This window comes from Dama dama, chromosome 8, assembly GCF_033118175.1.
Source record: "Dama dama isolate Ldn47 chromosome 8, ASM3311817v1, whole genome shotgun sequence".
Lineage (NCBI taxonomy): Eukaryota > Metazoa > Chordata > Mammalia > Artiodactyla > Cervidae > Dama > Dama dama.
Genome location: NC_083688.1, coordinates 49,563,887 through 49,591,096, shown reverse-complemented (window position 1 = coordinate 49,591,096; position 27,210 = coordinate 49,563,887). Strand labels below are relative to the sequence as shown.

At 39.0% G+C, this 27,210-nt stretch overlaps 1 protein-coding gene across 1 annotated transcript in view; it reads right to left on the bottom strand.

Annotated features, from left to right (window-relative positions):
* DNAH7 (dynein axonemal heavy chain 7) overlaps positions 1 to 27,210 on the bottom strand; it is a 249,362-nt gene that overhangs the window by 117,467 nt on the left and 104,685 nt on the right. The window contains exons 29-38 of the mRNA XM_061147985.1: positions 21,136 to 21,384; positions 14,686 to 14,835; positions 12,391 to 12,573; positions 11,854 to 12,030; positions 11,229 to 11,360; positions 9,472 to 9,696; positions 6,522 to 6,719; positions 4,200 to 4,355; positions 3,304 to 3,472; positions 864 to 990 (exon numbers count right to left, since the gene is read on the bottom strand). Of these exons, the coding sequence (XP_061003968.1) occupies positions 864 to 990; positions 3,304 to 3,472; positions 4,200 to 4,355; positions 6,522 to 6,719; positions 9,472 to 9,696; positions 11,229 to 11,360; positions 11,854 to 12,030; positions 12,391 to 12,573; positions 14,686 to 14,835; positions 21,136 to 21,384 (1,766 nt within the window). The remainder of the gene's footprint in view (positions 1 to 863; positions 991 to 3,303; positions 3,473 to 4,199; positions 4,356 to 6,521; positions 6,720 to 9,471; positions 9,697 to 11,228; positions 11,361 to 11,853; positions 12,031 to 12,390; positions 12,574 to 14,685; positions 14,836 to 21,135; positions 21,385 to 27,210) is intronic.

Here is a 27,210-nt window from a genome sequence, read left to right as displayed (position 1 = left end):
CTCTTTCACTACCAGGCATTCTTAGCTGAATATAGATAGGATCCTCGAAGAACACTGGTGAAATAGGTATTTTCAGAGAAAGGGAAGGGAGAAAAAAATTCAGAAAAAAGTAAGGAAGGGGGGGGCAAGGGAGTTAAAACAAAGTGAAATAGTGAACCAGGATTTCTTTTAAAGGGCAAAGGGATGATTAAGGTAGAAAGAATCTTATCCATTTGAAAAAAATGGCTTTATTTGACTTCTGGCTTGAGGAGCAGTCAGCTTTCCCCTCCATCACCACTGCATAAGACAAGGAATGACAATTTCCTGAGAATGGTGTCCACATCACGGAGCCAAGACTTGTCCTGCTCAGGGCCACTTGGCTCCTTACCTCCAGGAATCTTGTGAAGTGCTGAGTGTCCAGATCTAGGGAGCAACATTTTCCCAGGGCACTGGCTCCATGGCCACACTCAAACCTGGACACGGACACCCCTGGGGGAACTCAAGAGTTTTACTAGAGGGTGTCAAAGTCACAGAATAAACCTGGCAATCTTTCCAGCATTAACTGAACTACATGGCAAAAATTCAAAATATTGATCGTTCCAACACGGACATATACAACAGGATGCAAAATGTGTATGAATTTTTAGGTTAAAATCTAAGACTTCAGACAAATAAAGGAAAAAGAGAAAGATCCTGCAGGCTTTCTGTGTTCCGTTCCCTTTCCTGGAGACGGGAGCAAAGGAGGGGAGCAACTGCTGCCTCTTAGCTTCCTCCTTCTCTCGAGGTGCTTTTGTGGAAGTCTGAGAAGCACTACTTATACTGACATGTTCCCCAAAGATTTTATACCCACTAGTGAAAAAACAAACACACTTTCAATTACTTACCAGGTTTTTAAATGCCAGGTTAAGATTCTAGAAAATATTGTAAACATAGATTTATCACTAAACTCATTGATTGTTATAATATTGAAATGCCGCATGTATCGAGGAGTTACTGGATTTCGACCACCACCTAAATATCAAAAAGGACAATCCTTAACAATGCTACTCGTATATAACAGAGTATTTTCTCTACACTTTACAGCATAAAACAGCGTGAAAGATGGACAAATTCATGGCACACAGAGAGAAGTAATCAATTATTTGGATAACCTTGATCTGAAAACAGTTTTTTCCTCAACCTGAAAGTGTTGTTTTCTAGTTGAAAATGGTCTCTATAAGTTCAATCAGTTAGATATAATCTCGGTCAGGTTTATTTACCAAAGGAAATCCAACCAGACAGAAAGACCGAGCATCCACCTTCTCCACCACTCATACACAGCCCAAAGCAGTAAACTGTCAAACATTCTCAACAATACAATATTAGGACAATACTATGTAATATTAATATAATATTGTTATTATTAATATAATATTAACGTGATGTTAACATAACCCTGATGACTCTGATTGACCACACTTTAAGGGCCTTTGCGCATGGCTGAAATTCAGCATGACCTTGACATACAGCCTCATTCTTCCCTCACATCTTGAAATAAATTTCCCTAAGACTAGTCAATGTGGTTCACATGGCCACGTCACCGGCTGCTTTCGATTTTAAAAATTGGAGGAATATCTCATTTTCACAAAATAATTATTATAATTTCAAATATGAAATTTTAAAAACAGATTTAGAATGTAACACCATTTTATAAAATTGGTTTATATTATCATCCTCACATGTATCAATAAAATGCACTGTCTCTTTAAAGGGATTCAATCATGAAATCTCCAGTAAAGAGTGGTTTTAAAAATGTGTAATATCTTTAATATATATTTTGCTTAAAAACCTATAGGTTCAGGTTTTATGTTTGTTTTAAACCAAGTAAATCTGTACTTTGCTTTTATCACTGTATTATACTGTGCTGATTCTAAAAACATAAACAATGTGTGAAAGCATATAACTAGTAGTCTACAGTTATAGATCAAAACAGTTAGGTATTGCTATGTATTTAGAAGCTCGTAATAAACATTGATTTACCTGGGCAAGTTTAAGGAAATGGAGAAAGAGCTACAGAAGGAAAGGTGTAAGATCATACACCCAGCTGTGTCTTCAACCTTTCCTCCCAGAGAACAGTCAGAAATGGCAGTCTTTTTTTTAGAAAAATGAGGTCCAAGAGGAAAAGATACCTCATGGATTCAGTCTGCTCCCCTGTCCAGTCCCCAAAGAGGCAGGGAAAGCAGACGCTTACTACAAATGACTGCTGGGGGATGGGGAGAGGCAAAGCAGAACTGAACTCTGGGACCCAAGAGTAATAGAATTAAAAAAAAAAAAAAAAGAAAAGAAGGGGGACTAGCATTCAAAGTGGCCCAGAGAGGGTGCTGAGAGCAATTACTGACTCAGAGCAAACTATCTGCATTACAGGTCAGATAAAGGTCAAGAGTTCAGAAGCAAATAGTGGAGAAATTCCCTAAGACATGGCACACTGTTCTATATTAAAAATATAGAACACCAGTGTGAGTTCAGGAGAAGAACAGTTAAAGATGTCCAGTTAGTTAAATCAAGCTATTTCAGATATTCTAGAATAAAAGAAAATTTTTTCCTACATAGAGATCTCTGAGTTTATAAACTTCCCTTGAAAAGTATAAAGAATATCTAAGAATTCATTCTTTTCATGATTTCCTACTTAAATTCCCTCAACAGTCTGTCTAAATCCAGAGACTCACTAAAATGGGAAGTGATTGGAGTAAGGGAAAGCAGGGACGTATGAATACAGTTGAAACTTTAAGGAATGAAAGAGAGGAAAATGAGCTTCTGCAGGGGAATCTGGGTTCTCAGGGGATCTGAGACCTCAGAATGCAGGAAGAGGAAATGGGGACCAAACATGGAAGAGAACATGGAAGAAAAAGGATTTGGGAGAGCTGTATGATTTGGGGAGAATCACCCCAAACAGGGCTTCTCCGATGGCTCAGCAGGTAAAGAATCTGCCCGCAATGCAGGAGACATGAGTTCGATCACTGGGTCAGGAAGATCCCCTGGAGAAGGAAAGGACAACCCACTTCAGTATTCTTCCCTGAATAATTTGATGGACCCAGGAGCCTGGCGGGCTACAGTCCAGTGGATCGCAGAGTCGGACACAACTGAGCGACTAAACACAGCACGCAGCACAAACCACAGAGGAGGCATCCCCTGTGGAGTGCTGACCACCGCGGTCACTCTGCTAGGGCAGAACAAACAGACGCAGAACACAAAGACACGGAACACCGACTCAGGTTGTCTGACGGGGCTTCTCTTTCTCCTGCTCGTTAGATACAGCCAGAGTGACCACAAACTCAGAAAACATACCTGGAGGTCCCATAGCACACATAATTTGAATGTCCACTAGTTTAATCATAGAGCAGTCTTTTAGGTCATACCAATTCCAGTGATCTAACCACTGTCTAAGTAACTCGATGGGAGGCTGGGCCCCATACACCTCTCGAGCAGGCATGTTGACATCGTCTACAAAGACAATCTGAGAATGAAAGGAGGAAAGGTATTAGAAACATTAGCATCTTAATGTAGTGTCCTATGGGACGAACAGTGTTCAGGCCGAGAATAAGATCACCCTTTTGTGAAGTGCATAAGTGAGAACTGATGATTTCCTTGCACATCAGAACCATCTCTCAGCATCCATTTCCCCAGGAACAGGGAGGCAGTCTTATTACTCACCTTTATAGCTAAGAGTTTAGAACTTATTAATCCTTTCATATAACTTGTTTGTCAATATGCCTTCTCTTTTTTCCTTGTACAACTTCAATACATTAAAATAAATGAGAAAGGTATGATCTTCAAATGATTATAAAAGCCTCAGTGAGGCTGAGAAGGGTATTCTTGGCAGAGGAACACAGAAATGTCAATTGATAGCTTGGTTATTTAAAGGCCTAGAGAGCAAGCAGCAAAGACTCTGCTGAGTAAAAATGTTAATGAGAGAAATTAGGAAGGTAGATAATTTCCCAGGTGAATATTCTACTTTGAATTCAAAAGGCAACCACTTGTTTTTAATGTCAAGTTGCCAAATACACATACAATATAAAAACACTCTTAAGAAGACTTCTTAACCAACATTTAGAATACATTAATAAAAACTGAACTACAAAAAGATGTCCAGTCCTAGTATATCTGGTTTCCTTGTTCTGAATGCAACAATGCCCAGGAACAGTGCCAGCACTGTAGTATATGTATAGAAAGAGAGTAATTACCATTTTCTTGCCCAAAGGAGGACCAAAAACTCCCTTTCTTCTTTTGTCCAGTTTTGACATGATGATATTTTGAGTTTGAGCTGCTGTAGTTTGTGCTGAGAAGTTAATCAGCAGAGGCTTGTAGATATCTTTATTGAGTTGATTTAAAAGAAAATTCTGTATAATAGCAAGAAATAATAAGATGAGCCACAGCTGCCATTATGTTTGACACTTGAAAATAACTACTAAGCCTCATTGTTGACGTACTCAAATTTAATCCTCAAGTGTCATAATGTGAAAAGAGATGGAATCAATAGACATAACAGTTACCAAGTCAATGGAACGTCCCTATCTGTGCAGGCCCTGGGCACAGGGCTTCTCTGACTTCCAAAAACACCATGCAGATTACACACTCCTGCTGCTGCTGCTAAGTCGCTTCAGTCGTGTCCAACTCTGGGCGACCCCATGGACTGCAGCCCACCAGGCTCCTCCATCCATGGGATTTTCCAGGCAACTGGACTGGGGCACCAGTTGCTTCTCCAGTACACACTCCTACTCACCATAAAACCATAGGGACTCAGAGGTTAAGAAACTTGGCTTAAGGTCTCAGAAATGAGACAAGAATTTAGACTGCCACTTGTCTCTCTGCAGACCACTGTTCTCTGTAATACAGCTTATTATCTTTCTATAAGTTATCTGACTGTAAGTTAGAAAGCTTACATAATATAATTTGTACTTTCAAAATGGAATTTACTGGAAAGCAGGTACAATTGCAATGGTTCTTAACCAAGATGTTGTGTTCTACAAATCATCTTGTAGAAGAATAATGAAACAAGAAAGTATTTACAGTACATTAAGAAGAAAAAAAGCAGATTACAAAATAATATGTGAAGTATGTTTCCAATGTTGTGAAAAGTAATTTTTTTTTTGGCCTGGGCAGTTTATTAGCTGGACTGCCATTTGATGGGAGTACAGATGACAGAAGGCTTTATTTTTCCCCACCCACCTCCTTGAATCATGTCTTTATTTCCTAACTCTTGATAGTATCTTAGATAAATCCTTTAGCTTTCTGTACACTTATTTTTTTTTAACTCAGTCCAACTCAACACCTTGATTTAAAGTCTCAGTCTAAACTTCTTCCCTCCCTACTCTTGGATATTCCCTGATACACACAGCATTTAGTACAATAAAAGCAACATTTCAATCTGTCGGGGAAGAAATTATTCAATAAATAATACCAGAACAATTATTTGACTATATAAGCCAAAGGGGGACTGTATTAAACATAGAATCAATAAGGAACTATAAACGAGCACTACCACGACTGGGGAAAGGAGGACTGCCTGGGAACCTGCAATGGGGGAGGGGCCACTAACAGGCCCTCCCCCCTCCTCCACCTGCCTCCTCTGTCCTCCCTATCCCACAGCTGGTGGTGAGCGCAGCTGGAGGGAGAAGGCAAGAGTCCTATTCACTGGGGTCATTGTGATCCCTCCTGATTAAGGCTATCTTGCCTGCTCCCACGGCAGCTTCCAAATGTTTGCTCTCTGAGAAGAGAAGATGGGAAGGCTCCTTAGATACTCCAAAGGAACATCACATTGCACAGTTTGCTGACCTACGAGGAGCAGAGGCATTCCCTCCCTGCTGTGCACTTACATAAACAGAGTCCCAGGAATGATCAGGCTCACTTATATTTCACATTGTCCAGCTGACCCGGGAGAAACTCGTGCTTACTTGCCATACCAAAGGCTGGAGGCACTATTCACTCTTAATCCCAGCCAGCCTTCTGCTTTCAGAAATCTGACACTAGAGGCAAGAACTGGTCTTTGATTAGTATGACCCCTTAAACACCAGAGAACTCAGGTTTCATAAAGCTACTGAGATTTGGGGCATGTCTTTTATAACAGCTAACATTTTCTTAGCACACAGTGGGTATGATTCCAGAAATTATTAAAGAAAATCAGTTTTATTACCATACAGTAATGTTCACATATTCAATAATTTAGAAAATTAAATATCAACCAAAACACTGTTTTTTTAAGGCAGACAAAATTATTTGTCCTATATAAGCTATTTTCATTAAAATACCTTTTAAAATGGACAATAATTTAGTGATATAAAGTAGCATATCTTTAATCAATTTCCAAAGATAAATTCTCTTTGGAGAGACATTTTGGTAATTTTGATAATTTGATAATTACTCAAAAATTCTCTATGGTTCCAACATAGAAATGTACAAATACATAAGTATTTTAAAAACACTGCCTACCAGTTCAGGTCATTTAAGAAATAATATTCTTTGGACTATTATGCACATTTTAATATGTATATTTCTACAATACTTACAATAATGTAAACGCTTTTTCCCGTTCCTGTTGGTCCTACAAATATTGAAGGCTTTTGATGGGTGGTCAACAACTCCATTAGTGCAGAGTATCGAATTGTGTCCAGAGTTGGCACAATGATTTCATTAAACATCACATCCTTAGGAATTGGAGGGGCTTCGGCTAACTTCTTTACCCATGGTTCCCATTTTCCTATTCCCTGTTTACAACAAATAACCAAATAGTGAATGACATGTTGTAAAATACGTTCAGAAGCTCTGTACTTCTGCATCACTGCAGAAAAGATGAAAGATCAAGACCAACAATCCTTGATATGTATACATTTGTCTTTATCCTTTAAAACTCTTCACTCTAATTTTTTTAAATTTTGTGTTAAATTAAGGAGAAATTGGGCTTTTGTACGGATAAAAATGAAATGGCAATGATGTAATAATTTGATGTCCTGGAACCACTGATTATATCAACCCAAAGATCAGTTACTTTTGCCAAATATTAGATTCTTTAATAGCATTGAGAAAACTGATCTAATCAATGTGTTAAAGAGTAAAGAATTTTATTCAGTAAATGTTAACCAATATAGAATATTTTTCTACACAGACCATCAGCTGCATTTGTTTGACTTTTATAATGGCACTTGCAACATCAGCTTATTATTTCAAGCAAGATTTCTTTCTCTTTTAAAAAAATTTTATTGGAGTATAGTATAGATGATTTACACTGTCGTGTATCTGCTGTACTGCAAAGTGAATCAGTTATACATACATATATATATATATATATATATATATATCTCCACTCTTTTTTAGATTCTTTTCCCATACCCATCATTAGAGTACTGAGTAAACTTCCTGGTCCTTATTCGTTATCTATTTTATTTATAGTAGTATGTCTCTTTTTTTAATCGTAGTAAAGAAAAAAACACCTAAAATTTACCTTCAACCATTTTTAAGTGTATGGCTCAATATTATTAGCTAAATTCATGTTGATGTGTAAGAGATATCCAGAACAGACAAGATTTCTTACTATGAGATTATTATTATTATGAAATAACATTACACTGTATCTTTGCATCCTATTAGCTTTGTGAACTAAAGTTTTCATTTGCTAAGGCAGTGTCTATAACAAAAATTTCAAAAACATGTTAACTCTCCTTAGAAAAACACCACCACCCTCTCCATCCTTAGAAAATCCAGTTTAGGCTCGTGGTTATTCAAAGTCTATTAAAATTCAGACCCATCTTCCTGCACATCTTCAAGTGTCCCAGAGCCCAGCCTCACTGATGAGCCTACTGTTTCCAAAACTGCCCCAGTCCGTGGTCCTTGACATACGGCACTCTTCTGTCCTGGTGTATACATGACATCCTCCTGAAGAGCTCGGGAGCTCACACAGGACAGTACTGTCCTTTATTCATTTCTGTATCATTTGGAAGTGTTGAGCACAAAGTAGAAAATTTGAGGAGGCTAAATTTGCATAACTCTGAAAACAGTATTTCAAAGAAATTACTAGAACTTTCTAGAACTGATGAAGAAACAATGCTCCTTTAATATTCTTGATAATCTTTCTAACATGAATCTTTTGCCACCTTACGGGGAAGGGAAAATTAAGAATCAGAAAACCTGGAACGGACAGTCGTTTAGAGACTGTGCAATCCTGGGAAAACCACAAAATATCTCTGAGCCTCAATTCCTTCAGTGGTAAAATCTGGAAAATAATCCTATCTTCCCCATTTCACTGAGATGCTGGGAAATAAAATAAAAGCGATTGTGGGGAAACTTAATAAGCTGCAAAGTGCTCTGAAAATTTAGAATATCACAAAATTAGCAAAGATAAAAAGGTATCCTGCAGTTGGCAGGGTGAAGAGCCTCTTCTGAGGTGAGTGCAGCAATATGATTCTCAGGAATCACAGAAATTTTTAACTTGACACACTAATTCCTGTCTGATGGACCTATCTTAAACAATCAGGTACGTAAACAACGACGTGTACACAAGACTACTCACCAAAGCTCTAAAACTAAAACAACAAAACCCTTCAGTGTTCAGGATTAGGAAACTGAATCAGTCATGGTCCCCTGAAATGGTAGAATATAGGGAGTTTTAGAAAAATAAGCTTTATTAAAGCAGCATCAGTGAGATAGAGCTCTTCTCTTTATAAAGGGAAGGAGGAGGATATGAAATTGCCCAGTGAGGATACAGAGTGACCCCAATTTCACTAAAATCTGCATATATTCAAATAATGCATGCATGCTAAGTCACTGCAGTCGTGTCTGACTCTCTGCAACCCTATGAACTGTAGCCCAGCAGGCTCCTCTGTCCATGAATTTCTCCAGGAAAGCATATTGGAGTGGCCTACCACGCCCTCCTACAGGGGATCTTCCCAACCCAGGAGGGACAGAATCACACTGGCAGGTGGGTTCTTTACCAGTAGGGCCACCCGGGAAGCCCAAATTTAAATAACACGTACGCCTAAACTTTGCCCTCAATTACTGTATTCACGGGAGCTGTTAGACAAAAACAAATAAGTGAACAGACCCCACCCAGGGTATAATGCCCATTCTGTCTGGGAAGTGATGAATTCCTAACAGCCCATCTGCGGTCCTGCAGGAACTCAGCCCGTGACGTGCTAACCTGCACCATGAACCTCCCGGAGGTGTGTCCCTGAGCAGTACCCACCTGCTGCTGAGCTGGATGTGCTAATGTGTGATTTTATGTAATGGTACAACTGGCCCAACCAGCACTTTTATTTATCCTATCTTATCAATGAGAAAACCAAGATTTAGGGAGATTAAAAACCTGTCCAAGGCTATGCAGGAAGAAAGCAGACCCAGGTGTGGCTGCCTTCACACCCAGCACACCGTCTCCAGGCAGACAGTGGTGACGAGGCGGCCACAGAGCCATTCTGCGCTGTGTGTCTCCCAGGGAAAGCCAGCCTGGTCGACAGGTGCAGATCTTACCTCAGTGATAAACCGATAATCATAAATTGTTCCTTTTTCAGGGAATGGAACAGTTAGTTGTTTTGAAGATGTTTGTTCAGTTCCACTCAGTAATTTATATCTATCTCGAGTTATTTCTGAAATCGGGCCTTCCATCAGTTCTCGAAGAATCTTACTGAATTTCAACCGATCATCATCTTTACAAGAAGCACCGACAGACCAGATCAAAGAAAACAGAAAAATGCCCTGATTTGGAGAGATGAGAAGATAGAATGCATTAAAGAATAACTTTAGCCCATCCTTGAAGCTTAAATCAGATCAGCCAGATTAATATCTTTGAATGGAAATGAATAAACTGATATATGGTAGTACGTTATCTCGGGATTTTGTAATAATTAGTTTTTTCTATTAAGTTACATGTCATAAAATCTTACCATCAGAGAAGACAATATAATGCAAAGCATAAATTCTAGGCATAGTAAAAACTTAGAATGATTAGTCTGGTAAATCAGGTGCTAATTCAAGTATACAGCTGAACTTTGATATTAAAAAGAATATTGAGATAACTTTTTATTAAAGTAAAAAAGCATATTTTAATAAATAATAATCAACTCACAACATATGTTTATTAAATTTTGATACAATGTTTTGTAAAGTAAAACAAATTCATATACTTTTATTTACCTGTTGTAATAATTACCCGAGCATTGACTGTATCATTAGAACCACTGTCTTGCAAGCTTTCTTATCAGACTCAGGCAGAGGGAACAGAAAAAAAGACACTGCTCAAATAAGAAGGTCTGTTCGCTTGTTTTAAAATCAAATCTCCTTTTCCAAGCCAAAGCTAAAACAGTTCTGACTATACTCATAAAAGTTGTGAACTCTAGCTTGATACTATTCATCTACTCCTAGATTATTCAGACTGTCTCTTTTTGAAAATTATTTTAAATGAAATTTAAAATGTATTTCATAAAAAAAATAAGCAGAAAAGTAACACTGATTACATTAGAAGTGTTAGCATTAGCAATATGTAATTTTTTATTAAAGAAGATTCAAGGTCTGTTGATAATTTTATTCCTATATTTAAAACATTTATAGATTATGTATCTTCTTGCTGTCTTCATTCTAAATATTTATATACACACATATATTTTAAATATTTATATCTCATGAACAAGGAGAAAAATTAGGGAAGAAAAAACAATAAATTATAATTTGGAGGTTGAAGGCGGAAGTGACTCTTGTTGTCAAATGGTGATTGACATTCTGGGGACCAAGCATCTTTGCTGTGTGTGTGCTCAGTTGCTCAGTCGTGTCCGACTCTCTGTGACCCCGCGGACTGCAACCTGCCAGGCTCCTCTGTCCATGGGCATTCTCCAGGCAGGAATACTGGAGCGGGTTGCCATTCCCTCCTCCAAGGAATCTTCCCGACCCAGGGATCAAATCCAGGTCTCCCGCACTGCAGGCAGATTCTTTACCAACAGAGCTGCCATCATCTTTGAGACTGGGCCAAATGATTCAAGGTATCAGTAGCAGATTTGTGGGGGTCACTGGGCTCCACCCAAACTTCATGATTCAATACAACACCAGGCAAGGAGTTTTCCTATCAGCGGACCTGATTCTTTCTCACTGTTCAGCTTCCACACATTAATTATCTAGCCTCCAGTTCCAGGAAAAATGAGGTTAATTAATTAGGAAAATTTACTGGGGAAAGCAATAAACCCTTTTCTATTCCAAGATTCAAAGACTTACCTCATGTAAAGAGTACATGGACTCACCTCAAGTAAAGAGTAAGTTTCTCGATCATTTCTCTCTCTTACTTTGACGTCATCAGCAAAGTCACTCATAAAACAGTCTATCAGATTCATTAGGGATCGGACTAAGTTTGTATCTGAAGTTGGAGATAATTCCTGAAAAAATCAGAGAAAAAAGTCTATGAAGCAGTTTAAATGAGGCACTAATTGAAACAGTATCAACTAATTCTTACTGAACTCATTTAGTTATAATAGCCATAACATCTACGGAAAGGTGTTAGTGTTACAATTCTAGTTTTATAAGAGGGAAACTGTTTTTAAAAACAATAGTTTATCAGAAATGAGAGATCACCTTTTAGAATATTTTCACCTACATGTGATTAGATGGGACTTCAAGTATGTTTTTTTAAGGGAAAAGATTATCATCCGTACATTTTCTCAAACCATAAGATGCTTTGTTTAAAATACTTTTTTGGAGGACTATATTAATTAAAAATTTTAAACTTTAATAAGAGTTTTTAATCAAACTAATTAATAAATTACTTTAATATCTGGTAGTTGACAATAAAGTAGACATTAAAATGTATATATATGGCTAATTTGGATTTTCCATTTATTTTTTAAATCTTAAAACTTTCAATGCTCTTACCTTTGTATGCTTTCTAATAAATTCAACAGAAACAGGAACCATCCTGTCAAATAAGCCTATTATAAACTCCTTCTGAATAACAGTGATTGTAGCAGGTAAAAGATTTATCCAAGACAACATCAGCGGTCTCCAGCCTAGCATATGAGGCTCCATGTATATCATCCCACATCTGGAAACCTGGAAAAACAATCACTGTTTACCACCAAGGTACTGCTTATAAAAGAAGGATGACTCGGTACATATATTTCTTACATTTTTCAGAACACTCGTGGGGGAAAAAAAGCATACTTTTATATAATTTCCTCATCTAAATTTTCATGTATGACTTTACCAAATGGTCCTAGACAAAGCGGGAAATATCCCTGACTCATCATTGTCAAGGTATGTCAACAGACATGTCCGCCCTTGGAGAATCACAGATGGCTGTTAAAATGAATTCTATAAATACTTTTTTTCATCTAGAGTCAAAATTACTAAGCAATAAACACATTTATAACATTTCAAATTTATTAGCAGATGTGAAAATTGAGAACTTACAGTGGCAGGAGAAGCAACTTCTAAATCCATTGGCTCAAAAATAAGATTCATTTGTGGTGACATTTGGATAATCTCCCCGCTCATCAGACATAGCTTTTTGTTGTCATCCAGCACAGTGTTCATATTCTCAATCCATACTGCATCTACTGGCCCATCAAAAATTAACCATTTCCTATCTGGTGTCTGGTTCATTCAGATGGTGAATAAAGGGCAAAAATGGTTATGGAAGGAAACAGTTCATTCATGTTATTTTACAATTTTAAAATGTATCTCCTAAAACTAATTTCACCATCAAAATGTAAAGGCACCTTTGGAATAGAGTGCATATGTGTGTGAATATACACATTCACCAAAGAAGCCTGTGTGTGCCATGGACAAGACAAATTTTTAACATCTTAAGATTTTATCTTTTCCAATGTCTCTGAAATCATATACAACATATTTTAGAAAAGTAAAAAAAAAAATGCAACTGCCAGGGAAAACAATTTTCATTCGGACTGTCTGACTCTAGAGACATTCTATTTAGTATTCATACAGATCAACTGCTCTTGTGTGTTAAGTCAAATTTTCTGTTCCCTCCACTGAATGAATTCACCCACATACACATCCTTCTTGGACTGAGCTGTCTTGTTGTTGTATACTATCTGGCATTAATATCAATATAATGTTCACAGTCCCACAAAGGGAAAAACTGATTCTCTTTTCCAGACCCTTATGGAGAAGCCATCCCGTGGACACAAGACGATGCCCCGGGTCCACCTGCAGCAAATGCACACGTGAGCTGAAGGAGTGAGGGATCTGAATCCACCCTAACAACGTCTCCATCCTGTGATCAAAAGCATTAATCCAGGAGACAGTGGGTCTGTCTGGACTCAGGTCGCCCACCCCACCCTCAGAAGCTAGCTCTGGCCGTGCTCAGGAAGCATGGAAGAGTGTGCTGTCTTGGAGAGGAAACCTTCAGATCAACGTTTCCTCCTGCGGTTGGGTTCCTATGCCTGTCAGGCTCCACTCTGAGAAACGCCCCCCCGACGGTGAGCAGGTGGGCCCTGCCACAACTGAGACTTCACTTTTCATCCGACTTTACTATTTCCCAGCTGTGTGACCTGGGGACAGCTACTTAACCTTCCTGAGACTAATACTTATGGGATGTAGCTTCCTGGAAAATATAACACATACTATGCAGCGAAGCATAAAATGAGAGGGATCTCATGATTATTTCTGTGTACATGATGCAATAGCACACATCATCTAGAGACTTCACACGTTAATCTGGGCCAGAGCACAGTTACTGTGACAAGAACGGATCTGAGAAGCTTGGTCAGTGGCCCCAGGCCTCTGTGCGCCCCACCTGTGCCTGCTGACACGGCACAAGATCTCTGCCAAGACAGCCGACCCTCGTGTCATTCATGGCTCAAGATCCTTCAGGAAAATAAAAGCACCGCTGCGATTTAATGTTTTTCTGTCATTACACTGACTCATGACTGTCTTGTCCTTAAATGAGGAAAGAGCGCCAAATTTAGGATGTATGGTAGTCAGAATAAAGGATATATAAGATTTATATATTCTTACATAAAGAATATATAAGATTTAACAAAACAATTAAATGTCTCTAGCCTAGGCCCCTTTTCCTGTAAGACTAGCCTTAACAAGCTGTCTCTATCTGATCATAGTCCATGCAGAGACTGCTAACATAACAACCAAGTTAACACGTATTGGTCAGTGGCCTTTCTTAGAGGGGCAGCAGCCCCTCCGCAGGGTGCGCCAGGAAGGGCTAAGTTCCCACCCCCTCCCAGGGGTCGGCAGCTGGCACACCGCTCACTTTTTCTTTCCGCAGACAGCTCATGCTCTCCCAGCACACTAGAGGGAAGCACTGGGATTGGTCTGCAGTTGTCTCTCAGCACTGGAGTCTATCTAACAATTAGTAGGTGGGACAGTGACAGCCAGCTGAGCAGCAGGGCAGAGAATGTCACTGATGGATCAAAAGGACCCTGTCATTCAGACGCTCTCCCTGCTGGGTCACCGAGCCTGGAAAATGAGCACCAGAAATGCTGTCCTCAGCCTCCTTTCCCTGTGCCCTTTCTTCTGTGCTTACTGAGGAAGGATATGCCTGCCCCCACGGTCTCTGGCCGTCTTTGTAGAGACTCACAAGTGCTCTTCATAGAAACTCTGCCAGACTATTCAGTAATGCACTTTAAATATGTACCTTGAACTATAAATACAAATGTCTACTTGAAACTGAAAACATCAGAACCCTCATAGCCTTTCCAAACAGACATGCAAAGTGTTAGCGCTTACCGATGAAGCAGCAAATGCTCTGAAACTGACAGCAAGGATCCCGTCGGACCACTCATGGGACACTAGATCAAACTGTCCATACAGCTGGCCCATGGTGACGGACTTAGGATTTAAAACCGTAATCTGAACCTTGTTTTCTTCCATTAACCCCTTAATAGAAAACAATTATTTATTTATTTAAAAGAATACTGTCTTTATTCATGGAAAACATGATTGTGTATGTAGATAATCCTAAAGACTCTAAAAGAAACTATCAGAAGTAAAGAGTTCATTTAACAAGGTTCCAGAGTACAAGGTCATTATCTTAACATTGATTGTATTTCCTAAATAATGTCAATTAAAAACTTAACAATAACATTTAGAAGTACCATTTACAATAGGATTTAAAAACTCATAAGATACTTAGGAATACATTAGTAAACTCCAGTACTCTTGCCTGGAAAATCCCATGGATGGAGAAGCCTGGTAGGCTGTGGTCCATGGGGTTGCTAAGAGTCGGACATTACTGAGCGACTTCACTTTCACTTTTCACTTTCCTGCACTGGAGAAGGAAACCGCAACCCACTCCAGTGTTCTTGCCTGGAGAAACCCAGGGACGGGGGAGCCTGGTGGGCTGCCGTCTACGGGGTTGCACAGAGTCGGACACGACTGAAGTGACTTAGCAGCAGCAGCAGCAGTAAATGTTGGTCGAGATCTATAAACAGTAGGTATTATATGCTTTACAGGTTAGATATTCTCTTCCATTTTTCCTTACAAACCTTAAAAATGTTAACACCATTCTAAACTCATTGGCATTACAAAAACAGTTCTGGGGCTGAATTTGCTCCATGGGCTGAACTTGGATGATTCTTGCTACAAAACATTCTTTCAGTGGAAATTAAATAATTAAAATATATGGAAATATGTACCATTTTCACGTTGTGAAAAAGTTCATATTGGTAACTTGACAGTTTCCACTAAAACCTTGAAAACTGTTATATGGAATTAGCAAGAGATATTAATAGACCTAGGGCATAAGCTTTTTTATGTTTCTAACTAATAGTTTTTTTAGAAGAGCTTTAGATTTACAGAAAAATTGAACAGAAAGTACTGTATATATATATATTCACATATATTCCCTCCACCTCCCACCCCACATAGTTTCACTTATTATTAAAGCCTGGCATTGGTGTGGTACATTATTATGAGTGATGAACTGCTATGGATACATTGTTATTGACTAAATCCCATGTCTTACCAAGGTTTACTCTTTATTATGGACAGTTCTATGGATTTTGCCAAATACATTATACCATGTATCCACCATTACAACATATATAGAATAGCTTCACTGTGCTCTACTTATTCACAATCTTTTTTTTCCAGTTAAGGTCAGTTCAGTCGATCAGTCATGTCCAACTCTTTGCAACCTCATGGACTACAGCATGCCAGGCCTCCCTGTCCATCACCAACTCCCAAAGTTTACTCAAACTCATGTCCATAGTCGGTGAAGCCATCCAACCATCTCATCCTCTGTCGTCCCCTTTTCCTCCTGCCCTCAATCTTTCCCAGCATCAGGATCTTTTCAAATGAATCAGTTCTTCATATCAGGTGGCCAAAGTATTGGAGTTTCAGTTTAGCATCAGTCCTTCCAATCAACACCCAGGACTGATTTCTTTTAGGATGGACTGGTTGGATCTCCTTGCAGTCCAAGGGACTCTCAAGAGTCTTCACCAACACCACAGTTCAAAAGCATCAATTTTTCGGTGCTCATCTTTCTTCACAGTCCAACTCTCACATCCTATCATGACTACTGGAAAAACCATACCTTTGACTAGATGGACCTTTGTTGACAAAGTAATGTCTCTGCTTTTTAATACGCTGTCTAGGATGGTCATAGTTTTTCTTCCAAGGAGCAAGTGTCTTTTAATTTCATGGCTGCAATCACCATCTGCAGTGATTTGGAAGCCCAAAAAAGTAAAGTCTGTCATTGTTTCCATTGTTTCCCCATCTATTTGCCATGAAGTGATGGGACTGGATGCCATAATCTTAATTTTCTGAATGTTGAGTTTTAAGTCAACTTTTTCACTCTCCTCTTTTACTTTCATCAAGAGGCTCTTTAGTTCTTCTTCGCTTTTTGCCATAAGGGTGGTGTCATCTGCATATCGGAGGTTATTGATATTTCTCCCGGCAACCTTGATTCCAGCTTGTGCTTCTTCCAGCCCAGCATTTTGCATGATGTAATCTGCATAGAAGTTAATAAGCAGGGTGACAATATACAGCCTTGACGTACTAATTTCCCAATTTGGAACCAGTTTGTTGTTCCATGTCCAGTTCCAACTGTTGCTTCTTGACCTGCATACAGATTTCTCAGAAGGCAGGTCAGGTGGTCTGGTATGCCCATCTCTTTAAGAATTTTCCACAGTTTGTTGTGATCCACATAGTCAAAGGCTTTGGCATAGTCAATAAAGCAGAAGTAGATATTTTTCTGGAACTCTTGCTCTCTCAGTGATGCAACGGATGTTGGCAATTTGATCTCTGGTTCCTCTGCCTTTTCCAGATTCACCTTGAACATCTGGAAGTTCACAGTTCATGTACTGCTGAAGCTTGGCTTGGAGAATTTTGAGCATTACTGTGCTAGAGTGTGAGATGAGTGAAATTGTGTAATAATTTGAACATTCTTTAGCATTGCCTTTCTTTGGGATTGGAATAAAAACTGACCTTTTCCAGTCCTGTGGCCACTGCCGAGTTTTCCAAATTTGCTGGCATATTGAGTGCAGCACGTTCACAGCATCATCTTTTAGGACTTGAAATAACTCAACTGGAATTCCATCACCTCCACTAGCTTTGTTCCTAGTGATACTTCCTAAGGCCCTCTCAACTTCACATTCCAGGATGTGGCTCTCTGTGAGTGATCACACCACCGTGGTTATCTGGGTCATGAAGATCTTTTTTGTGTAGTTTTTCTGTGTATTCTTGCCACCTCTCCTTAATATCTTATGCTTCTGTTAGGTTCATATCATTTTTGTCCTTTATAGTGGCCATCTTTGCATGAAATGTTCCCTTGGTATCTCTAACTTTTTTCAAGAGATCTCTAGTCTTTCCCATTTTATTGTTTTCCTCTATTTCTTTGCATTGATATTTGAGGAAGGCTTTCTTATCTCTCCTTGCTATTCTTTGGAACTCTGCATTCAGATGGGAATATCTTTCCTTTTCTCTTTTGCCTTTAGCTTCTCTTCTTTTCTCAGCTATTTGTAAGGCCTCCTCGGACAACCATTTTGCCATTTTCCATTTCTTTTTCTTGGGGGTGGTCTTGATCACCACCTCCTGTACAATGTCACGAGCCTACATCCATAGTTCTTCACGCACTCTATCTATCAGATCTAGTCCCTTGAATCTATCTGTCACTTTCACTGTATAATCGTAGGGGATTTGATTCAGGCCACACCTGAATATAACAACATACTAAGTTCAACTCTCCCACGCTGCTTTCTGCCTACCAGCACTGGAGCTTGAGGCATGAAACACCAAACCAAAGAAAAGATACAGGAATAATAATACAAAGCAGTAAAATAAACTCAAGGTCATTGCTTTCTTCTTTGTTCCCAGGAAGGGAACAACAATATGTCATCCTTAACTCAGAAGCATGGGAAAGCTCTATTAGAATATGTCAGTCAGGACAAAGTTGCTGCCATCAAAGAAAGATATTTGCCCCAAATGCAGCAGAGCTAGTGTGAAGCTGCAGGGTGTAGGCAGAGACTCTGAAGCCCCATTTACCTTACCACAATGTCACTCTTAGAACTTCCTGGTAATGAATCACTTTGAGGCTTTGTATTATACCAGAATACATGGTCATCGCCTTCACCTTTTTCTTTCTTTTCAAGTTTTGTTTTTCTTTTTTTTGTTTTTTTTTTTCCATTTATGTTTATTAGTTGGAGGTTAATTACTTTACAATATTGTAGTGGTTTTTGTCATACATTGACATGAATCAGCCATGGATTTACATGTGTTCCCCATCCCGATCCCCGCTCCTGCCTCCCTCCCCATCCCATCCCTCTGGGTCTTCCCAGTGCACCAGCCCTGAGCATTTGTCTCATGCATCCCACCTGGGCTGGTGATCTGTTTCACTATAGATAATATACATGTTTCGATGCTGTTCTCTCGAAACATCCCACCCTCGCCTTCTCCCACAGAGTCCAAAAGTCTGTTCTGGACATCTGTGTCTCTTTTTCTGTTTTGCCTATAAGGTTATCATTACCATCTTTCTAAATTCCATATATATGTGTTAGTATACTCTATTGGTCTTTATCTTTCTGGCTTACTTCACTCTGTATAATGGGCTCCAGTTTCATCCATCTCATTAGAACTGATTCAAGTGAATTCTTTTTAATGGCTGAATAATATTCCATGGTGTATATGTACCATAGCTTCCTTACCCATTCGTCTGCTGATGGGCATCTAGGTTGCTTCCATGTCCTGGCTATTATAAACAGTGCTGCGATGAACATTGGGGTGCACGTGTCTCTTTCAGATCTGGTTTCCTCGGTGTGTATGCCCAGGAGTGGGATTGCTGGGTCATATGGCAGTTCTATTTCCAGTTTTTTAAGAAATCTCCACACTGTTCTTCATAGCGGCTGCACTAGTTTGCATTCCCGCCAACAGTGTAAGAGGGTTCCCTTTCTCCACACCCTCTCCAGCATTTATTGTTTCTAGACTTTTGGATAGTAGCCATCCTGACTGGTGTGTAATGGTACCTCATTGTGGTTTTGATTTGCATTTCTCTGATAATGAGTGATGCTGAGCATCTTTTCATGTGTTTGTTAGCCATCTGTATGTCTTCTTTGGAGAAATGTCTGTTTAGTTCTTTGGCCCATTTTTTGATTGGGTCGTTTATTTTTCTGGAATTGAGCTTCAGGAGTTTCTTGTATATTTTTGAGATTAATCCTTTGTCTGTTGCTTCGTTCGCTATTATTTTCTCCCAATCTGAGGGCTGTCTTTTCACCTTGCTTATAGTTTCCTTTGTTGTGCAAAAGCTTTTAAGTTTCATTAGGTCCCATTTGTTTATTTTTGGTTTTATTTCCAATATTCTGGGAGGTGGGTCATAGAGGATCCTGCTGTGATTTATGTCAGAGAGTGTTTTGCCTATGTTCTCCTCTAGGAGATTTATAGTTTCTGGACTTACATTTAGATCTTTAATCCATTTTGAGTTTATTTTTGTGTATGGTGTTAGAAAGTGTTCTAGTTTCACTCTTTTACAAGTGGTTGACCAGTTTTCCCAGCACCACTTGTTAAAGAGGTTGTCTTTTTTCCATTGTATATTCTTGCCTCCTTTGTCGAAGATAAGGCCTTCACCTTTTAAAATCTTTTAGTGGCACCACATTTGACTTTTAGAGATTTATTTTTTATAGCAAAATAATTAGTTCCTATAATAATAAAGAAACAAAGGAAGAAGAATGCGAACAAAAACTCAGCAAAAGGAGGCAAGACGGATAAAGGGAAAGGAAGGGAGGCAAAGAAAGGACAGCACATGGAAGGATAAAAGCATAAAGGCAGAGATGACAGAAGTAAGCACACATCAGTTTGATGATAAATACAAATGAATCTAAATTCCCCAAAGAGAAGATAAAGGCCATCAAACAGAGAAAATAAAAGTCAAACTATTTACTCTCCATAAAAAAATAAATCACAGTGACAGTCAGAGTCACAATTACAAACGTGGGCAAATATGTATGCAAGGAAAAAGCAGGGGTTGCAATACTGAAATTAGACACAGGGGATCCATGGCAAATAACACAAGTACATAATATTATACTGGCTGAAGGGGGAGGCTCCACAATGAAGGTATAATGATACAAATCCCATTTGGCTACAAACATTGAAATATATGTGGCAAAAACTATTTGAAATAAAAAGATAAGCAGACACAAATGCAGTATAAGTTGGAGAATTTAAAACAGCCTCACTGCTTTAGCCTATCAAAGTAGATCAAACTGAGTCAACTAGGATAGTAATTTTGAATAATATAATTATCATTATTTACTATGCTTATATACATATTATACAATGCATACACATACACACAACACACACTTCAATTCAGTACCACTAACAGCACTAGAGGAAGTTTGCATTATGAATCTGAACACTAAGAAAATAAAATACACTCTCCTATGAAATTATAAAATACTCTATGAAAGTATAAGGTTTTTTTCACATTTTCAGACTTTTTTATACAATGAACATGTTACCTTTATAATTAAACTTAAAAAAAAAAGAACCAAAGGCTTTGAGGCAAATCTGTGGCATATTCTTTATATGCTGAACTTCCTACTTGAATCATATTACTTTTCTATTTTCTCTGTATTTTCATAATTTTAAGTTGCTGCATTAAAATATCCTTTTAAGTGACCATACATTCTATCTTACACAAAGCTGATTATTGGTAAATTAATGGATTAATACCACACTTACCTTTTCACATAGGTCATTTAATGCTCCAGCTAAGACACGATATGCACTGGTTTTTCCTCCAAATGGTTCTCCAACAATCATAAAGCCATGACGAACAATCATCATTTCATATATCTGAAGAATCTTCTCAGAAAAGAATCTGGTCATTTGCAAATTCATGGAGTCACAGTTGTCTTTGATAGCTCCCAGCAAATCGTTGTAATCTGGTTTTGGTAATTTCACCCCAGGAAACAAATCTGAAGTAATTCCCTGATGACAGATGATTTGGATGTTAATATTAACATTATATAGCTATAAGCTCTCATATTATCTCTCTATATATGTTTGTATGTATATGTGTACATCTATACACATATGTATATGTTTATAAACTTGATAAAATTTCTCACACCCTCAAATTTAATACTGATGAAAATAGAGCCATTAAATAATAGCTCAGTATTTTTAAAAGCTTCATAGAGGTATGACTGACATACAATGAACTGCTTATATTTAAAGGGCCTAATTTGATAAGTGAAACCACCAACTCAATGAAGATAATCAACATATCAACCATCACCACAAGTTTCCTTATGATCTTTTGTAATCCTCCTCTTTCCTCTCCTTGACACCTACCTACATTCCCAGACAATCAACACACACACTAATTTGCTTTCTGTTTCTCTTTTTATTTTCATTGCCTAGACTTTAATGTGGATGAAATCACACATTATGTGTACTACTTTTTAAAATCTGGCTTCTTTCATTTGGCATAAAGATTTGAAAACTCAAACATGTCACTGCATATTATCAATGGTTCACTGCATTGAAGTAGTCCACCATCCTGAGGTGCCAGATTTTAAATCCATTTTCCTGCTGGTGGACATATTCATTGTTTTTAGTTTTGGGAATAAATAAAGATGCCATAAACATGTACACAAGTCTTTGTATGGACAAAAGCTTTCATTTCTCTCAAGTGAATACTGAGGAGTGGAATACTTGGATAGTACACTCAGATGGTAAAGAATCTGCCTGCAATGCAGGAGACCTGGGTTCAATCCCTGGGTCAGGAAGATCCCCCAGAGAGGGGAATGGCAACCCACTCTAGTATTTTTGCCTGGAGAATTCCATGGACGGAGGGGCCTGGTGGGCTATGGTCCATGGGGTCGCAGAGAGTCAGTCACTACTGAGACTAACACGACAATGGCAAGTATGTGTCTAGCATTTGAAGAAACAGTCTGCTTTCCAAAATGGTCCTCTTATTTTAAATTCCCCTCAGCAGTGTATGAGAGTTTCAATATTTGGTATAATTAGTATTTTTAACAAGTGTGTTACAGTAGCTTGCTATGGCTTCAATTTGCATTTGCTAAAGAGTAACAGTTTTGCGTTACTTTTGTGCCATATGTGTATCTTCTTCAGTGAAATGTTTGCTCAAATCTTCCGCTGTTGTTGATCTTCAGTCGCCAAGTCAAGTCCAAGTCTTCATGACCCCAAGGACTGCAGCACTCCCGGCATCCCTGTCCTTCACCATCTCCCGGAGGCTGCTCAATCTCAAATCTTTTGCCTATTTTAATTGGTTTGTTTTCTTCATGGTAAGTTTTGACCATTTGTTAAGCATTCTACTTACAAGTGCTTCACCATACCTCTAATAGGCAAATATTCTTTGTAGCTTTAACTTGTCTTTCATCCTCCTACAGTGTATTTCAAAGAGCAAACTTTCTAATTCTGATGAGCCTATTTTATCAATTTATCGTTTCATGCATTGTACTTTTGGTGGTGTATTCAAGAAATTTTTTCCTAACCCAACTGACAGGGGATTTCTCCTATTTTCTCTTTCAGATGTTGTAGTTTTACATATTTTTCAGTTAAAAAGTTAAAAGATGAACATTATCTGATTTCAAGGCTTATTATAAAAACAGTATACTAGCATAAAAATAGACAAAATATAACAACGGAACAGAAGAGGGAGACCAGATATAGATCCAGACACATATGAAAACTCATTCTCAAGCAAAAACAATCCAGCAAAGATTTAAAAAAATAGTCTTTGAACAAAGTATGCCAGGATACCTGGATTTATCAAAATAATGAACTTGAATGCATACCTCATATCATACATAAAAATTAGTTTAACAGTATTTTAATAAGTGTAGTGGGTAGTATGTTAATCCTTTTAGTGTTCCTCAAAAATTTATGTCAGAATGTCACCTTATCTGGAAATAAGATCTTTGCAGACGTAATTAGATCAGATGAGATCCTACTGGACCCTAACTCCAGTGACTGGTATCTATACAACAGAAAGGAGAGGAAGATGCAGACTCAAAGACACCTGGGACACAAGGCCATTCTAGTGATGGGGACAGAAGCTAAAACCATCGGGAGCCACCAATGACAAGCCAAGGAACACAAAGATCGTCAGTAGCCACCAGAAGCTAAGGACAAGCAAGGAAGGGTTCTTTCCTAAAGAATCTTTACCTTCTTTCAGAGGTAACCAACAGCTTATTTCAGACTTTTATCCTCCAGAACTGTGAGAAAATAAATTTCTGTTGTTTTAAGCCACCAAGTTTGTGGTGCTCTGTTATGGAAGCTTTAGAAAAATAATATAATCACATAATATAGGATTGGAAAGAATTATAATTCCACATATAGTTTATATGAAAATATAAAGTCACTTTCAAGGTCTAAGAAACATTCCTTTATAAACCACTAAGGTTGTTTCATAAGCACTATAGCAACTTAGGGCTTCCCTGGTGGTTCAGTTGGTAAAGAATCTGCCTGCAATGTGGGAGACTTGGGTTCGATTCCTGGGTTGGGAAGATTCCCCTGGAGAAGGGAATGGCAATCCACTCCAGTATTCTGGCCTGGAAAATTCTTGTCTGGGGAATTCATGTCTGGCCTGGAGACCCCAGTCCATGGGGTTGCAAAGAGTCAGACAGACTGAGTGACATTCATTTCACTTCACAGCAACCTATGTCAGAAATACAACTATTCTTTTCACGCTGAAAGTGAAAGTGAAAATTCAAAAGAGCTTAACATGAAAGCATGCCTTCAAGTTATACCTTAGAATTGACAAATTTTCAGTTTAACCACACTTCAACTTAATTCTTTAAATGCTGTTACAGAGAAACTGACTCCAGTTCAGAGCAGTAAGTTGGGCAAAGGAGACACAAAGATGATGCAGTAGGATGTAGCCTGGCTGAGCGGCTGCAATTCTCTTTCTGTCATATACTGGCCAAGACCACAAGAAACATCAACTCTGCACTTCAGTTACACCATCTGTAAAATGGAGATAATGATAGCTCCTGTCCTACTGGGGGCTTGTTAGTCGGTCAGTAGTGTCCGGCTCATTGCAACCCTATGGACTGTATCTCGCCAGGTTCCTTGTCCAGGGGATTCTCCAGGCAAGAATACTGGAGTGGGTTCAGTTCAGTTCAGTTGCTCAGTCGTGTCTGACTCTTTGCAACCCTATGAACCGCAGCACACCAGGCCTCCCTGTCCATCACCAACTCGCAGAGTCCACCCAAACCCATGTCCATTGAGTTGGTGATGCCATCCAACCATCTCATCCTCTGTCGTCCCCTTCTCTTCCTGCCCTCAATCTTTCCCAGCATCAGGGTCTTTTCAAATGAGTCAGCTCTTCACATCAGGTGGCCAAAGTATTGGAGTTTCAGCTTCAGCATCAGTCCTTCTTCCAATCAACACCCAGGACTGATCTCCTTTAGGATGGACTGGTTGGATCTCCTTGCAGTCCAAGGGACTCTCAAGAGTCTTTTCCAAAACCACAGTTCAAAAGCATCAATTCTTCAGCACTCAGCTTTCTTTATAGTCCAACACTCACATCCATACATGACTACTGGAAAAACCATAGCCTTGACTAGATGGGCCTTTGTTGACAAAGTAATGTCTCTGCTTTTTAATATGCTATCTAGGTTGGTCGTAACTTTCCTTCCAAGGAGTAAGCATCTTTTAATTTCATGGCTGCAATCACCATCTGCAGTGATTTTGGAGCCCAGAAAAATAGTCAGCCACTGTTTCCCCATCTATTTGCCATGACGTGATGGGACCAGATGCCATGATCTTAGTTTTCTGAGTGTTGAGCTTTAAGCCAACTTTTTCACTCTCCTCTTTCACTTTCATCAAGAGGCTCTTTAGTTCCTCTTCACTTTCTGCCATAAGTGTGGTGTCATCTGCATATCTGAGGTTATTGATATTTCTCCTGGCAATCTTAATTCCAGTCTGTGCTTCCTCAGTGATTTTGGAGCCTCCAAAAATAAAGCCAGCCACTGTTTCCACTTTTTTTCCATCTATGTGCCATGAAGTATTGGGATTCCCTGGTAGCTCAGATGGTAAAGCATCTGCCCGCAATGCAGGAGACCTGGGTTCGATCCCCGGATCAGGAAGACCCCCTGGAGAAGGAAATGGCAACCCACTCCAGTATTCTTGCCTAGAAAATTCCATGGATGGAGGAGCCTGGTGGACTACAGTCCATGGGGTCGCAAAGAGTCAGACATGACTAAGTGACTTCACTTCATTTTGATGGGACAGAATGCCACGATCTTAGTTTTCTGAATGTTGAGCTTTAAGCCAACTTTTTCACTCTCCTTTTTCACTTTCATCAAGAGGCTCTTTAGTTCTTCTTTGCTTTCTGCCATAATGGTGGTGTCATCTGCATATCTGAGGTTATTGATATTTCTCCTGGCAATCTTGATTCCAGCTTGTGCTTCCTCCAGCCCAGTGTTTCTCATGATGTACTCTGCATATATAAGCAGGGTGACAATATACAGCTTTGACATATTCCTTTTCCTATTTGGAACCAGACTGTTGTTCCATGTCCAGTTCTAACTGTTGCTTCCTGACCTGCATATAGGTTTCTCAGGAGGCAGGTCAGGTGGTTTGGTATTTCCATCTCTTTCAGAATTTTCCACAGTTTATTGTGATCCACACAGTCAAAGGCTTCGGCATAGTCAATAAAGCAGAAATAGATGTTTTTCTGGAACTCTCTTGCTTTTTTGATGATCCAGCGAAGGTTGGCAATTTGATCTCTGGTCCCTCTACCTTTTCTAAAACCAGCTTGAACATCTGGAAGTTCACGATTCACATATTGCTGAAGCCTGGCTTGGTAGCCATGCCCTTCTCCAGGGGATCTTACTAATCAAGGAGTCGAACCCAGGTCTCCTACATCACAGGCAATTCTTTATCATCTGAGCCACCAGTGCTTAGGAGTAACTATTCATAAAACTCTTAGGACAGGGTCTGGTCCATTGTAAACGCATGGTGTTTGCTAAGTAAGCAAAAATATCTTCTCAGATTGTTCAAATTATTTATGGTTAACCTTGAAAGAAGCAGACAATTCCAGATCATATCTGGTAGTTAGTGGTTCTCAATCAAGACCAATTCCTTTCACCAGTTCCTCTCTGCCAGGTAGAGAGTTGGGAATACATGGAGCTGTCCTTCTGGTTGTATTACTGTGAAAGTCCAGAGACACTGGGGGGGACCAGGGATGCCAAGAGTTTGAAGCGTATGGGACAGTCTCTCACAACAGGGAAGTGTCCTATTTGAAAATGCCAGTAATGCTCCATTTGTGAAATATTGCTCAAGAAATATTTGTTGAATGAATACACAGCTATAGGAGAATACATCTAAATGAGATATACCTCTACTTTATAAAAATAAATATAGCTTTACTTATATTTACTCCTGGAAAATCTGTACAGTGTACTAGTACCAAAGAAACTGAGGGTGATTTTTAACAAGAAATTTTGAACCAACTCCCTGAAAACTTGATCTATAAAATATTTGCACTGTCAACTCCAAATAGTAACCGGAGCTTCTTTTAGAATGATGAAGCACTGTTCCTGTGGATAGCTAAGGGCCCTGGAGCACACCACAGTGGCAGCATCACTTCTGTCTTCCCTACGAGAGTCCTCTGATCTCAGTCTCCACACGTTGGAAGCTAACTGTCCATACCGCACGGCAGGGGAAGATAGAGTAACTCTACCGTAGGTCAGCCGCCCACCACCCCCAGTCACTTCTACTGAGAACGGGGAAAGAAAAACAATGACATCACGTGACAACACAGGAACTTTAACCATCACT